General features: G+C 50.3%; 1 protein-coding gene across 2 annotated transcripts in view; it reads left to right on the plus strand.

Annotated features, from left to right (window-relative positions):
* Nucleotides 1-11,412, plus strand: part of BCO2 (beta-carotene oxygenase 2) — a 24,101-nt gene extending 12,689 nt beyond the window's left edge. For both annotated transcript variants that reach the window (XM_019547126.1, XM_019547127.1), the window contains exons 5-13: nucleotides 492-496; nucleotides 1,033-1,139; nucleotides 2,421-2,549; nucleotides 2,702-2,862; nucleotides 3,403-3,570; nucleotides 8,301-8,438; nucleotides 8,973-9,155; nucleotides 10,175-10,285; nucleotides 10,629-11,412. In XM_019547126.1, the coding sequence (XP_019402671.1) occupies nucleotides 492-496; nucleotides 1,033-1,139; nucleotides 2,421-2,549; nucleotides 2,702-2,862; nucleotides 3,403-3,570; nucleotides 8,301-8,438; nucleotides 8,973-9,155; nucleotides 10,175-10,285; nucleotides 10,629-10,742 (1,116 nt within the window). In that variant the 3' untranslated portion in view covers nucleotides 10,743-11,412. The remainder of the gene's footprint in view (nucleotides 1-491; nucleotides 497-1,032; nucleotides 1,140-2,420; nucleotides 2,550-2,701; nucleotides 2,863-3,402; nucleotides 3,571-8,300; nucleotides 8,439-8,972; nucleotides 9,156-10,174; nucleotides 10,286-10,628) is intronic.
* The last annotated feature ends 2,315 nt before the right edge of the window (nucleotides 11,413-13,727 follow it).

The following is a 13,727-nucleotide window of genomic DNA, read 5'->3' on the forward strand; positions in this document are numbered from 1 at the left end:
AGCTTGGCCCTCATCAGATAAGTGGGTCTTTGAGTTCACAAGTGCAATAGCAAGAATTGAGGGATGCTCCATGCCTCAGCAGAAAAGGCCTCGGGTGACAAGTGCCAGAATGGCCAGGGCAGCAGTGACAGCTCTTGGTCACCCAACAGAGTCAGTGATGCCTCTGTTGTCCACGTGTTTTGGAAGAGCCACTTGATCACAAAGGCAGCTGCTGTGCTGGGAGGTCCAGTCACTCCCACTTCTCAGGGTGTTTTTCTTAGCCAGGGTCTAGTTGGCCCTGTCCCAGCTCACTCCTCTGGTCCTGTCTGCCACTTCTAGGATACAAAGAGCCAACACAGGCCCTTGGGGAGTGCCAGGGGGATGCATGGAGGTACTCCTGCAGGATCCTGACCTTTCCCTGCATCCCCTCAATCTCCTCCACGTGCTTCAAGCCCTAAGCTGCTCCAGGGACCTGCACCTCTTTGCAGTTGCCTAATGTAGTTGCAGACTTTAAGGACAGGTGCCCATGGCTAAGCAGCATCACAGACAGGCATAAACCAGAGGAAAAAGGCTCTGTCTTGCAAGTTGTTGTGTGCAGAGCCATGCTGACTTGAATGGACTTTACAATACCCGACCTCATGCTCTGTGAAAGTGTTTGCGTTTCCTGTTAGTCACAGTGAAACTCTTATAGGTCTGGCAGGCTTCATCACTAGCTCAAGAGTTGAAGGGGGTAGGGCGAGGGAGCAGGGGATTGATTTCTGTTTTCAAACATCATCACTCAGTGGGAAGTTTTGTTGCTGGTTTTAGTCTTAAGTCATATAGTCCAGGAAACACATGAGGTGAGGTTTGTGGCTATACCTTTTCTGGCCTAATGGTGCAGATATAGGGATGTAAAACAAATTTTGGGGAAGTAAGAACCCTGATTCAGGTCATTGTGTGTCCTTTGAAAGCATTTTGTGGCAGGCACCTAAAAAGTGCCACTTGCCTGGCACCTCTAGCAGATGAGCTGTGACTAGTAGTCAGCCATGCCCACACTGATGCCCTCTTGCACTTGCAGGTGGACTGGAGCAGATTTGTGGCAGTGAACGGAGCGACGGCTCATCCACACTATGAGCCTGATGGGACAACATACAACATGGGCAACTCCTACGGGCAGCACGGTAAGTCAAGCCCTGCAGGAAGGTCGGATTGGCTGCTTAGCACCTCTCCTAGGGCACCTCTGAAGTGATTAATGATGCTGGGGGGCACAACATGGGCAGAGTAGGCTGGGCTCTGAGTTATGGCAGCTATCCCCGGACATCAGTTTGCCACAGTGGTCCTGATCCTAACTGCTTCCCTGCCCTGTGCCTTGGGGCTGGCTGGTAGCAGGTGCGGTGGCCTGTTCCAGTGGGTGCTGGCCGTGTGCCACAGGTCTGTGGGCTGGTTCCTCCTCAGTGTAGGAAGCAGAGATTGCTACAAAGAGTCTGAGGCTGGGGCTAACACAGAGCCCTTCACATCAGCGAGAGGGTTTTCCACTGATTTGAACGGGGGCCTTCCTGGGAATGGTCTGGAATAAAGGGTGCCCTTTTCCTTTCCCTGCTCCTTGCTGCTTACTCCTGGCTAGGCTAGATTGCAATGCCCAGGCCCCACGCAAGGGGCTGCTCAACCTGCTTTCATTACTCCTGGAGTGCCCTGGGTTGCCAGGCTCAGTCTTGACCTCACTGCTCTTTTATTCTTGATGCGTGGTCCATGTTTCGGGAGTGCGCATCCAGCTCCTGCCTGGTTTGGGCTCTGCTCCCACTGCCTCTGTAGTCACTCACATGAGCCTTGTCCACCCCCTTGGGGATGACTAGATTCTGGGATAAGCTACTGTGAACTTCCCTTGCTACACGAGCTGCCATTTTTCCCTTTGATACAGCCACTGTGAAACAGGGATCTGCTTTGTGTCTTCAGTGTGTTTCAGGGGAAGATCAGATGCTAAAGCTGGGGCTCCTGCCTATGAAATGCGCCCACATGGTGCCAGTGCCAGGTTAGGATGTGGGCCAGCCTGCACCCTGGGCCACAGGGGCAGGCTTAGGAGACCTTAGCACAGATCTAAGGCAGCCTTGCATGCTGCCCAGTCAGTGAAGGAAAGGGGTGAGCGCCTCTTTGGCAGAAGGTGTGAGAGCCTGCCCAAGGCCACAGTGCTGGGGAATGCCAGGCAAAGCTTTAGCAGCTGGTTATTTGGGGATTTAGCAGAAGCAGCTGACGGGATTTCAGGGTGTCTGGTTGGACTATCTAAGTCCAGAATTCAGATTTGTTGTCATGGGGACTGTGAAGCTAACAAATCCCCTCTGTAGCTTGAAAAAAAACCCAGCTTGTGCATTCTCCAGACATCTCTAATCCACCCATGAGGTGAGCATGGCTGTGGCTAATGCCTGGCTTGTGTCTTGGGGCTAACGTACACTCTTTCTTTTCTGTAGGCTCCAGGTACAACATTATCCGGGTCCCTGCACAGCGGTCGGCCTGTGGAGATACTCTGCAGGGTGCGGAAGTGCTGTGCTCCATTGTCCCGGCAGAGAGGTTGAAGCCCTCCTATTATCACAGCTTCGGTGAGGGTCTCCCACATCCTCCACATGGACTTAATGTAGCTCATGGACTGACATGTGCTATCACATGGCAAAGCAGACTTGCTGCCTGTTTCCCTGCTGCTTGCCTTTGGGAGCAAAATGTGCTGAGTCTTTCCCCTGTTCTGCCCCCTCAGGGATGAGTGAGAACTATGTGATCTTCATTGAGCAGCCCCTCAAGATGGACCTATGGCATATCTTCACTGCCAACCTCCGGAGGAAGCCCATTTCTGAAGGGTTCCACTGGGAGCCGCATTGCAACACACGCTTCCACGTGGTGAATAAGCACACGGGGCAGGTAGGCCTGCAGCTCCTTCTGTCATGCCTCTTCACATTGCAGGGCCCTGGGTCGAGTGGATCACTGCAGAAGCTGCTGCACGTGGGGCTTAAAGCCAGTGGCTTAGACTTCCTGGAGAGGGAATCTCTGCCATGCCCCAAGAAGCCAAGGGGAAGCCAGTTAGGGGCTTGTGGGAGCCTGTTCTGGCACTACACATTTGGTCAGGGACTGAGAAACCCAGAGCTTCACTCTGTGGTGCTACATGGCAAGTGTTGGACCCCAAGAAGGGCCTGAGTGCCAGCCACTGATGCCCCTTCTTTGGTCAGAGACATGGGTTCTCCTGCCACTGGTGGGAGTGGATCCACAGCATGGGCACAGCGCCTTGGAGATGGAACCAAGTGCAAGGGGATGCTTACTGTGATATGCCAAGACCCAGTTGGCCTTGCCCTGCTGCTGATCAAGGGAGCTGTAAACTGCCATCCCAAAGGGGCTTTAACCAGCAGAAGGAGTGGGGAAGGTGAGAGGGGCTGAGATGCAAACCTCCCTCTGGTCTCCCTGCAGGTGCTTGCAGGTCAGTTTTACAGCAAGCCTATTCTTACTTACCACCAAATCAATGCCTTTGAAGACCAGGGCTGTGTGGTTCTAGACATCTGCTGTCAGGACAATGGAGACTCCTTGGCTATCTACCAGCTCCAAAACCTGCGCAAAGCTGGGGAGGGCCTGGACCAGGTAAGACTGCAGAGACTGGCCGGCCCCAGGCTGGTGGAGCTGCAGAAGGGCTTTGTATTCCCTGGTGTTAGCCTCGTGGGGGTGGGTGGCTCTTATGTGCAAAGCAAGAACTTAAGACATGACTTGTATGAAAGTGGAAGTGGAGGGGGCCAGAAAGGAGGAATGGGGCCAGTAGGACGAACGGAGAAGGTAGTTGCAGCCCTGTGCAGCGTACGCCTGGCTCTTCTCTGCCCGCCCTGCCATGCTGTAGAGGACAACATGGAGCTATGCTGGGCGGGTCCTGACTAGCTCCTATGGTTACATGCTGTGCTGTAGCATACTGCACCTGCTGCACTCTGTGGGAAGGCACTGTGCTAAGCTCAGACATGCTGCCTTCCCTTGGCATGCAGGGGGACATCTGCAGCATGGGCCCAGCCCATGCCAGGTGTAGCTGGGCACCCTGCTCTGCCAAACTGACCCACAGGAGAAAATATCCTGGTGGTGCCCTGTGGGGAATTGGAGGCACTATTACATGCAACACAGCCCTCATCAGTGTAGACTGTATTGGTCCATACCAAATTCGGTTGCACTGCCTAGAGCAGGGGTGTCAAGCATAGGGTGCAGATGAGCTTGAGGACCCTGGCCTAGGGTGTCAGCTTTATAAGGCAGGGAAGAGGGATCCACTTGGTTTCCACACATCCATATTATCAAATGAATGCAAATTCATCTGCCCCATAACTCTTAATGCCGTTTTCAGAACCTTAGTCTGTTTAGGGAGTGGGGAGAAAGGGGCATTGCTTTACTTTGGTTTTAGCTAAGTAGAGTCATGTCAATGGGCTGTGTACTTCACTTAAACCTGTGTGTGTACAGGCACTGGGTCTAGGGCCAGAGACCAACCACAAGTGCCAATGCAATCCAGGATGTGGGACTGTGTCATGCCTCTCCACTGGTCTGGAAATTTGGTGGCAAAGGAGCGGTGGCAGTGGATCCAGCCAGCAGGTCCTTTGAGCATCACTGGCAGAGCCTGTTCTTCCCGTATTTCTATGCATGTAATACACACTCCAATTTCCCCCATGTGGGGTTAGGGGAAAGTGTGAGTTCTGTGTGTGAAAATATACTATTTAAAATACTATCAAAGGCCTTACTATGCAAAGTCTGTGGCAGGGGAAAAAAAGAAAGGTGGAGGTTGGGGGCTTGCATGTATTTTAGGAAGCAATGTGTGGGCATTGGTTCCGCTCTCACTTTAGATAACCAACACTTTAGGCATCGTACAAAACACTGCCCCACCGCAGAGAATGTTGAAGTATGATTTCACTAATGTGTCTCCCACCTCTGCAGAAGAGCATGTTGTTACATGAGTCCTGTATTGTTTTCCTCTCCTTGAATTTAGGCTTTTTTTTGCTTAATAAGAAGGCTAGAATTGTAGTTAATTTTATTCTAGAACTTCTTGATGTACTGCCCTTCCACAAATATTTGTACAGGCTGTTAGAAAAAAACCCTGTGCTGCTCCTAGACATGGTTTATGTGAAGCTTATGAGTTTTCACTCGGGGAACCTATGGACATTCTTCAAGGAATCCATTTCTAAGCACTTGGAGGAGAAGGTGATTAGGAACAGCCAGTATGGTGGATTCACCAAGGGCAAGTCATGCCTGACTAACCTGATTGCCATCTCTGATGAGATGACTGGCTCTATGGCTGGAGGGAGACCAGTGGATGTGGTATATCTTGACTTTAGCAAGGCTTGTGATATGGTCTCCCACAATGTTCTCACAAGCAAGCTAAGGAAGTACAGGTTCAGTGACTCGGCTGTAAACTGGATAGTAGTCAATGGCTCTGTCTAGTTGGCAGCTGGTAGGAAGTGCAGTTCCCTGGGGGTCAGTCCTGGGGCTCATTTTAATCAATATTTTCATCAGTGACCTGGAAAATGGGATGTAGCACATCCTCAGCAAGTTTGCAGATGACACCAAGCTGGGGGCAGTAGCAGATATGCTGGAGGGCAGGGCTAGGATTCAGAATGACCTAGATAAATTGGAGGATTGGACCAAAAGAAATCTCATGAGGTTCAACAAGGACAAGTGCAAAGTCCTGCACTGAGGATGGAGCAGTCCCATGCACCAGTACAGGCTGGGGGCTGACTGGTTGGGCAGCAGCTCTGCAGAAAAGGACCTGGGGGTGACAGTGGACAATAAGCTGAACATGAGCCAGGAATGTGACCTTGTTGCCAAGAAGGCTAATGGCATCCTGGGCTGCATTGGTAGGAGTGTTGCCAGCAGATCAAGGAAAGTGATTCTTCCCCTCTGTTCAGCCCTGGCGAGGCTACATCTGGAGTCCTGTGTCCAGTTTTGGGCCCCCCACTACAGAAAGGATGTGGATAAATTAGACAGTCCAGTCAAGGGCAACAAAAATGGTTCAGGGGCTGAAGCACATGACATGAGGAGAGGCTAAGGGAACTGGGCGTTATTTAGTTTGGAGAGGAGAAAATGGAAGGGGGATTTAAAAGCAGCCTTCAAGTCCCTGCAGCGGGGTTCAAAAGAAGATGGAGCTGGACTGTTCTTGGTGGGGGCAGATGACAGAACAAGGAGCAGCAGGCTCAAGTTGCACCAAGGGAAGTTTAGATTACATATTAGGAAAAACTCTCTCACGAGGAGGGTAGTAAAGCACAGAAACAGATTATCCAGAGAGGCTGCAGACACTCTATCCTTGGAGTTTTTTCAGGCCAGGCTAGACAAAGCCTTGGGGTGATCTAGTTGGGGCCGGTTCTGCTTGAAGCAGGGGGTTGGACTAGATGTGACCTTCTGAGGTCCTTTCTTACCCTCATTTTCTGTGATTCTGTGACTGTGTTTTCCCTGTGAAGCTATGTAGTGGGGACAGTGATGAGTCATTTCTAGTGCACATATTAAAAAATTCAGTGGTTGTCCACATCTATGGCTAGGAGATCTACCTTTGATTACACGCATACCTCACCAGCAGAAGTTGTGATGTTTTAAAGGCCTGTTTATCTGAATCGTAGCTCCTTGGTTTAACCTGTTCAGTGGCACCTCCGTGCCCCTGTGGACACATTTCCTCATTACTGGGGGCCCCCTGGGTTTGGCACAGCTGACCAGCTGATAGGTGTCTAGCCTGGTACCCACCTCCTCTGGGTGTTTGGTGCTGGGCTGTCCATGTCTTACAAATCTGAGCTCTTGCTCCTCTTGGGCCTATGCTGAGACCAGTTAGCAGAGGGCCATGAAAACACTTAAGGGCATCTGGCTTTACCTGAGAAGTATAAACACACAGCTGCAGCCCATTCCCCAGGGAAGGCCTTGGGCCAGTGGTCTTTCAGCCTGTTTTCGTTTGTGGCCCCCTAAACAAAAATTGACTGTAGGCATGGACCCCTTTAGAAATCTATTGTGTGTACAGCAAACATAAATAGGTAATTACTGATAAACAGTTGTGTTAAAATAAAAATAATATCAATGATAACAATAACAGTTTTGTGAACTCACCATTTCAGCATCAGTTCTAATGAGATGGTTGAGCTTGTTTCTTGGAAACAAGGAAAAAGGACGTGGAAGTTTGGTAGGGTAGATAACAGTTTCAATCTTGTATCTCCTGGAACATCCCATTTGTGCTGGTGTTTCCTTTTAATGATACTGAGACTGAAAATCCACTTTTGCATAAGTACGGGGTGGTGAACAACATCAAGGCATTAATAGCTTTATCTGTTGGATCAGGATACTCCTTTTTCATTTTCAACCAGAATTAGGTAGGAGGTTCCTGTCTGAATTCAAGTTTAAGTCCATTGTCACAGGGTAACTCAAGTAATTCCTCTTCTTTAGCTGTTATGCCATAATGAGAATGAGAATAACCACAGCTGTTGGGACCTCAGGTTATTCTCATTCGCACTGCCCACTTCAGGAAGGTACTAGCAAAACGGAAATTTGAGAACCAGCAAGTGTTCCTGAATTTGGTTTTCGCATCTCTCTAGTGGCAACTCATTTTCAAACAAAAAAAGTTGTCAAGGGTTTTGAATGCGTCAGAGTTGTTTTGCTCTTACTCAAGGAAGCCAGAGTTAAAGCTTCTTGATGAACGCCACCAGGGACAGTTGCCCACATATGTGGGTAATCATGGATTCCCCTAGATTACCAAAACAAACCGTCACACCTTCATATGTATTAGCTGTGCTGTGAAGATGGGAAGTCAGGGCAGAGACTGAGTAAGCAGATGTATCCCCATACTCCACTAGACTTTTGCTAGTGGCCTCCTGTGAGTTTTGTAGAACTAACATTTCTCTAAAAATATGTGCAGTTCTTATCGTTTCAAAAAAAGCTTTCCACAAGTGCCTCAAGACACTGCCAGTTTTCCCAATGGAGATTCCATCCTAACTGGTATGTGCTCTCTGTCTGTCTCTCACACACACGCATCCATGCCCACATCCAACAGCAGCAGCACCGGCAGTGCTTCCCCTTAGGGCCGGGGTAGCCATCTTTACAGCCACCTGGGGGTCTGTGGACCACAGGTTGAAAGCCAGTGCCTTGGGCAATACCTGGGCTGGGGTTTCTAGCTCCCATCTCAGCACTGATTGCACAAGGGGCAAAGAAGAGCTATTGCTAGAGGCCTCAGTCCCCATCTGTCACTGGTGCTTGAGGGCAGGCTGTGGGGCAGGGTTTAGGCCCCTTCATCGGTGTGGATCCCATCAAGGGTACTTAGTTTAACCATTTGTATTCCTCTCTTGCCCTCCCCCACACCTAATTGCCTCTCTTCCTTCCAGGTCTATAACGCGGTGCCCAAAGCGTTCCCTCGCCGCTTTGTCCTCCCTCTGACTGTGAGCTCAGACACACCTGTGGGGCAGAACCTCAGCCCTCTGTCCTACACGTCAGCGAGCACTGTGAAGCAGGCAGATGGGAAGGTAGGTGTCAAAGCTGCAAGCAGCTGCATTTAAGGAGACGGTACAGCCTCATCTGCCCTGGGAGGGGTCTCCTAGACACTGCAAAGTGGGGCCCGCATGCGCTGGGACTTGCTGCTCCAGTGCAGGTGGAAGCCAAGTCTCTGCCTACTCCTGGCTGCAGCACTAGTATTGGCTGCCTTCCTTCCATTGCCTTTTCATGCTGCTGGGGCTGCCCTGCCAGCTACTGCACTCCCTCCCAGAGAAAGTGGAGGACCAAGCAACACCTTCCATTTGTCAAATGTTTTAGGCTCCTTTCAGCTGGCAGTGCACAAGCACATGCTGCTGCTCTTAGGGTTTGGGAGAGATCTTCCCCTGGGAAGTGAAAGCATGAGGGCCCTTTTGATGTTCTCAGGCCAATGTGCTTGTGGGTGGACAAGCAAGCCAGGAAGAGACAAAGCTACAGCTGCCCCCGCAAGCCTGTCACCTTCCTGGCATAGCTGTGTCAGGTGTTCCTGGAACTAGATAGGCATCAGTGTTCCTCTGTGCTTGCCCTAGGTCTGGTGCACCCATGAAAACCTCCACCCTGAAGGCTTGGAGGAGGCCGGGGGCTTGGAGTTCCCCCACATTAACTACGCCCAGTGCAATGGCAGGAAGTACTGCTTCTTCTATGGCTGTGGCTTTCGCCACCTGGTAGGAACTTCACTGATCAAGATTGACACAGAGACCAAGGAAATGAAGGTGAGATGATGTAGCTGCCTCTTTCAGACACTGCTGCTGTCCCCACGGAGTGACCCTACCTGTCACCTCGCTGCTGTTATCCTGTTTTCTCTGTACCTCCCCGCTTCCAACTAGCACGGAGAATAGGGTGGAATTTCTGTAACGGAGGGGGTGTAATTGGTCTCCATTTCTCTTCAGGACTGGGCATTCTGTGAGTGTTACACCCTCATACAAAGAAAGGTCTTGCTCTGGGTCTCTGCACAAAGCAGGGAAGGGGAATGGGAAGAGGTAGGGCCTGCATTTATGGGGGTCAGAGCATGATGCTCTTGACTGATGAAGGTAGGAGAAGTGCTCACAGATTGCTCGGTACAAACCCAGTGGAGCCCGTGGTGGAGCACTAATGCTGCTAGCACACTTCAAGTTAGGCTGTTGATGCCCAGGACAGCAAACAGAGCCAGAGATATTGTATCCTATGCAAGGCACAGGCCTAGACACTTTATATTGTTTCCTGCTTTCCCTGGACAGCTAGCAGTCTGGGCTGATGACGACAGACCCTCAGGCCAGGAATGGATGTGGGAGGGTGCAGTGGTGCAGTTGCACCCTGCCTTTCCTGCCCGGTCATCACTAAGACCTCTGGTCTTGGCTGTTGGACACTGGTGCAGTGAGCTCTTCACTGCCGGTGCACCCTGTGATCCATTTTTCCTGGATCCATCCTGGATTTGCTCTGGCCTCACCCTCATTGGTGGCATAAAAAAGTTGAGTCCGGAGAGCTTCTGTTGCTTTTCTGGATTTATGCCTCAGACCTCCTTCTATCTCTTCCATTGCCTGCCAGCACATACAGAATGGGGTTTCCTGAAGCATAGTCTGAAATCACTGAGGCTGGTGTCATTCACAGCTAGGCCAGGCTGTGCATGGAGGCTTGGGGCATGTTGAACACTTCCAGCCACGCAGGATCTCCGTGTCTCTGGAGATTGCAGCACGGCCTGATCCTGCCTTGGGTATTAATGCAGCGCTCCATCTTGTCCTCCTTTGCTGCCCAGGTTTGGCAAGAGGAAGGCTTCTACCCATCAGAGCCTGTGTTTGTGCCAGTGCCAGGGGCCACAGCAGAAGATAGCGGGGTCATCCTGTCTGTAGTGCTGTCTCCCTTGCAGGTAATTTGTTCTGCTGCTGGAAATGCTGGAGACAGAAATGCCAGTTGTGTGGGTTTTCACACTTGTGGGATGGATTCAGTGCTCTCTCCTGGACACAGCTAATACTACATCCCCAGGCTTATCTGCATTCCAGGCCCTGTATGGTTGAGGGCTTTGCAGCCCCTCACAGCCAGCACGAGGCCACTTAACAGCTCTGTACCCAGAGGCAAAGCTTCCCTGAGGGCATATAGGTGTCCCTCCTTCCTGACCGTGTGTCCTGGGGGGGGTTGGCTATGGCTGGATGCTCCCAGGGGCTGGGGAGGGAGCTCAGAATTACTGTTCCCTTTGCTTTTTTGTTCTGCAGAATCAAAGCACCTTCCTGCTTGTCCTGGATGCTGCAACCTTCAGCGAGCTGGGCCGCGCAGAGGTCCCCGTGCCCATGTCCTATGGATTCCATGGCATCTTTGTGCCCCACTAGCAAATGGTACGCACCCGTGGTGATGAGACATTACAAAACCATTGATGAATAGAAAACTTTATTAGGTCCAGAATTTCTTTGGTTAATTAAGGCTTATGGGCAATGAGTACATACATCCCTTCCCAGTATATACAACAACAGAATAATTTTTACTGACTAAATCAAAGGTGCAGTGTTGGACTTTGTGTTGCTCATATAAATATTAATCTTGTGCTTGACAATTCTGGTCCTCACACACACTCCAGATTGTTATTGAGTTAGACATCCCTTGATATTAATGATCCTCCATTTACTCTGTTGCTTAAATGCCCATTGATGATGGTCACAGGGATACATCACAACCCCTTCACTCACTTCAAGACCCACGGATACCAGTGGATGTATGGTAATACACAAATTGGCACTAACAGTAACCACATGAGCTACAGTTCATTGGTTTGATACACTGTAGGTAAGAGAGACTAACTTTTACCACATGGAAATGTATTTTTTTCCTTGAGCAAAAAACAATTTTTTGTTTCCAAACAATTTTCTAAGCCCTATTGGCAAGTGGCCCCGATGGCCAGAGTGGGTAATTTGAGTGACTGTGGTCTGGCTTACAGCTTGAGCCTGTGTGCAGGCCAAGGCTAGAGAAACATTGTACCAAATTAATTTATTGATTGCTGCAACTGTAATCTGGTGGTCTTCTTCTTCAATTTGTTTAAGTATTGGCAGGATGTCTCCTACTACCTGTTCCCCAATTCCCAGGTGTGACAACGAACTCATTAACGGTTTTCCAGTGCTTTGCATTTCAGCCATAGCATAGCTTAGTTTATTAGCTAAGACTTTAATGTTAAAATTGTCCATGACAGCTGCTCCCAATCTAGCTTCAAATCGGGCCAGTTGTTATAACATCTCTTCTTCACCTGGGGGTATACACCTGTGTAGTTTTAATATACCATAAATCCAACCAACATTGCCAACCTTGATGGCATGCCAGAATTAAAAGGGGGACACCTTACATGTTTAACAATCATTATCACATTGCCTATACATAACCATAAAACTGGGTACCCTGTGAGGTCTGTGGACACTGTATTTGATTTATGTGAGATAACCAGATGGGAACAATGGTTAAGTAAGGGTAAATATAAAAGAAAAGTTTAAATAATACTATAATTCACCACTCAAGCAGGTGCAACTAAAGCTAAGTGGGACAAGCTACCCTAACACAAAGATACCTGTCGCTTAGGGCCAGGTCAAACCCCAGGTGCCTCTACTGTTCTTATCCCCCACTATGTCCTAAAGGAGAGAAACTCTCCTCCCATCCTCTGTGCTGCTCTGACTGGGGTGTGGGGGGCTCTGGAGACCAGTACAGAGGATGGACGATAACCCCAGCGATTCAGTGGTGACGCTGTCTGCCACAACAAGCAGTGCTGGCGCTAACCTAACCCTGCTGTTTATCTGTAGCCAGAGGAAGCCAAGGAGAGACACAGACTTTGAACAAGGGTCACAGTGAAGCAGGGGAGAAGGATTTTATGGGCCAGGATCTCTTGCTGCAAACACAGTAGTACAGTTCCTCTCTCCACCCCTCAGTTACCCCTTCTTTTGGGCTATTAACGCCTGTGAAGGGTCATGGCTGATACCAAGAAGCAGGGGATTCAAGCAAGCAAATGGAGGAGATGGTATACACCAGAAAACCCTCCCAGAGCTCTCCAGACAAGCCCTGCTGCTGCCTGAGCCCTGGATTGTGCCCGTGTTGCATTGGCCTGCATCCCCCTTGGGCATTCACTCCAGCTCAGGCCAGTCTGGTTTTACATAAAGCTAGAGGCACCAAGGCAGGTAGCTGAGACTAGATTCCCACCCTTGAGTGGAGAATCCCCACCCCCTCACAGAGGTGCAGCGTATGCCTTGGAGGCAGGAGCAGGCGATGCCCCTTGACCCCTGATCTCAGCCAAGATTGCTGGCTGCTGAGCTGCAGGCCAGATCAATGCACAGGCTCTTTGCTAGCCCAACCTGTGTGTCCGCTATGATGCCTCCCACGGTTGAAAGCAACTCCTTTCTCAGTCAGTACGGACCGACTCCATGCGTCTAAACACAAGGTGGTGCTCTACATTGTCCGGCATCCCCGTGCCTCACTGCTGGAGCTTAGTACCAGTGTGCTAACGCCTATTGGCTGCCTGCCCGAGCCCCGCTCCCCGGGCAGCAGCAATCCTGACATTTCACTCTAAGGAAGTATCCCTCGCTCACCAGGTACAGCCGTGCCTGGGGGAGGATGCCGTGTGTACTCCCATCCTGAGGAGCAGTCATGGGGAGAGTCCAGAAGCTTGTGGGGTAATAAAACCTCTTGACGGCAAAAAGCATTGTCACCAGTTTTCCTCTCCCCCCATCCTCACCTTACCCCTTCACACAGCAAAAGCTCAGCAGCTGCTGCGGGCAGGGCTCAGCCCAAAGCTAGACACAAGGGCTGGACACAAGCAGGAGGGAGCAGATATGGTGCATGAGACTCGAGCTTGGGCATAAAGCTTCATTTTATCACCCAAAAATGCCAGGTTTGGATCATGCTTCATGCACGTGCGCCATGGTCTGTCGCAGCAGGGAGCTGTCCCTTTTCTTTTGTACTCAACAGCGTTCTAGTCTGTTTCCTGCACTTCGACTTTATGGAGGGCACCTGAGGGGTGGAGGCTCTCCCAGATGTACCAGCAATACCCTCAGTGATGCTGCAGATGAGAGAGGCATCAAGTGAAAGGAAACGGGCAAATTATTGGCCAGGCACTGCTGTGAAGCAGGAAGAAAGAGAGCAAGCAGGTATTTGATCAACTGTGCTTCAGCAATAATTAGCCTGAAATCACCCCTCCAAGTCCACAAGACTTCAGGGGATTTTGCTTTTCTACTCAGCACCAAACTGATTGCCAGGCTAGGAGAATTCCTTCCTTCCTGGCCCAAGTCTCACAAAGACCATGGACTTTGCCCTTTCACTATAACTGGAACAAAGAAAAGAGGAAA

The sequence above is a fragment of the Crocodylus porosus genome, unplaced genomic scaffold (genome assembly GCF_001723895.1).
Source record: "Crocodylus porosus isolate Cpor-Errol unplaced genomic scaffold, CroPor_comp1, whole genome shotgun sequence".
Classification (NCBI taxonomy): domain Eukaryota; kingdom Metazoa; phylum Chordata; order Crocodylia; family Crocodylidae; genus Crocodylus; species Crocodylus porosus.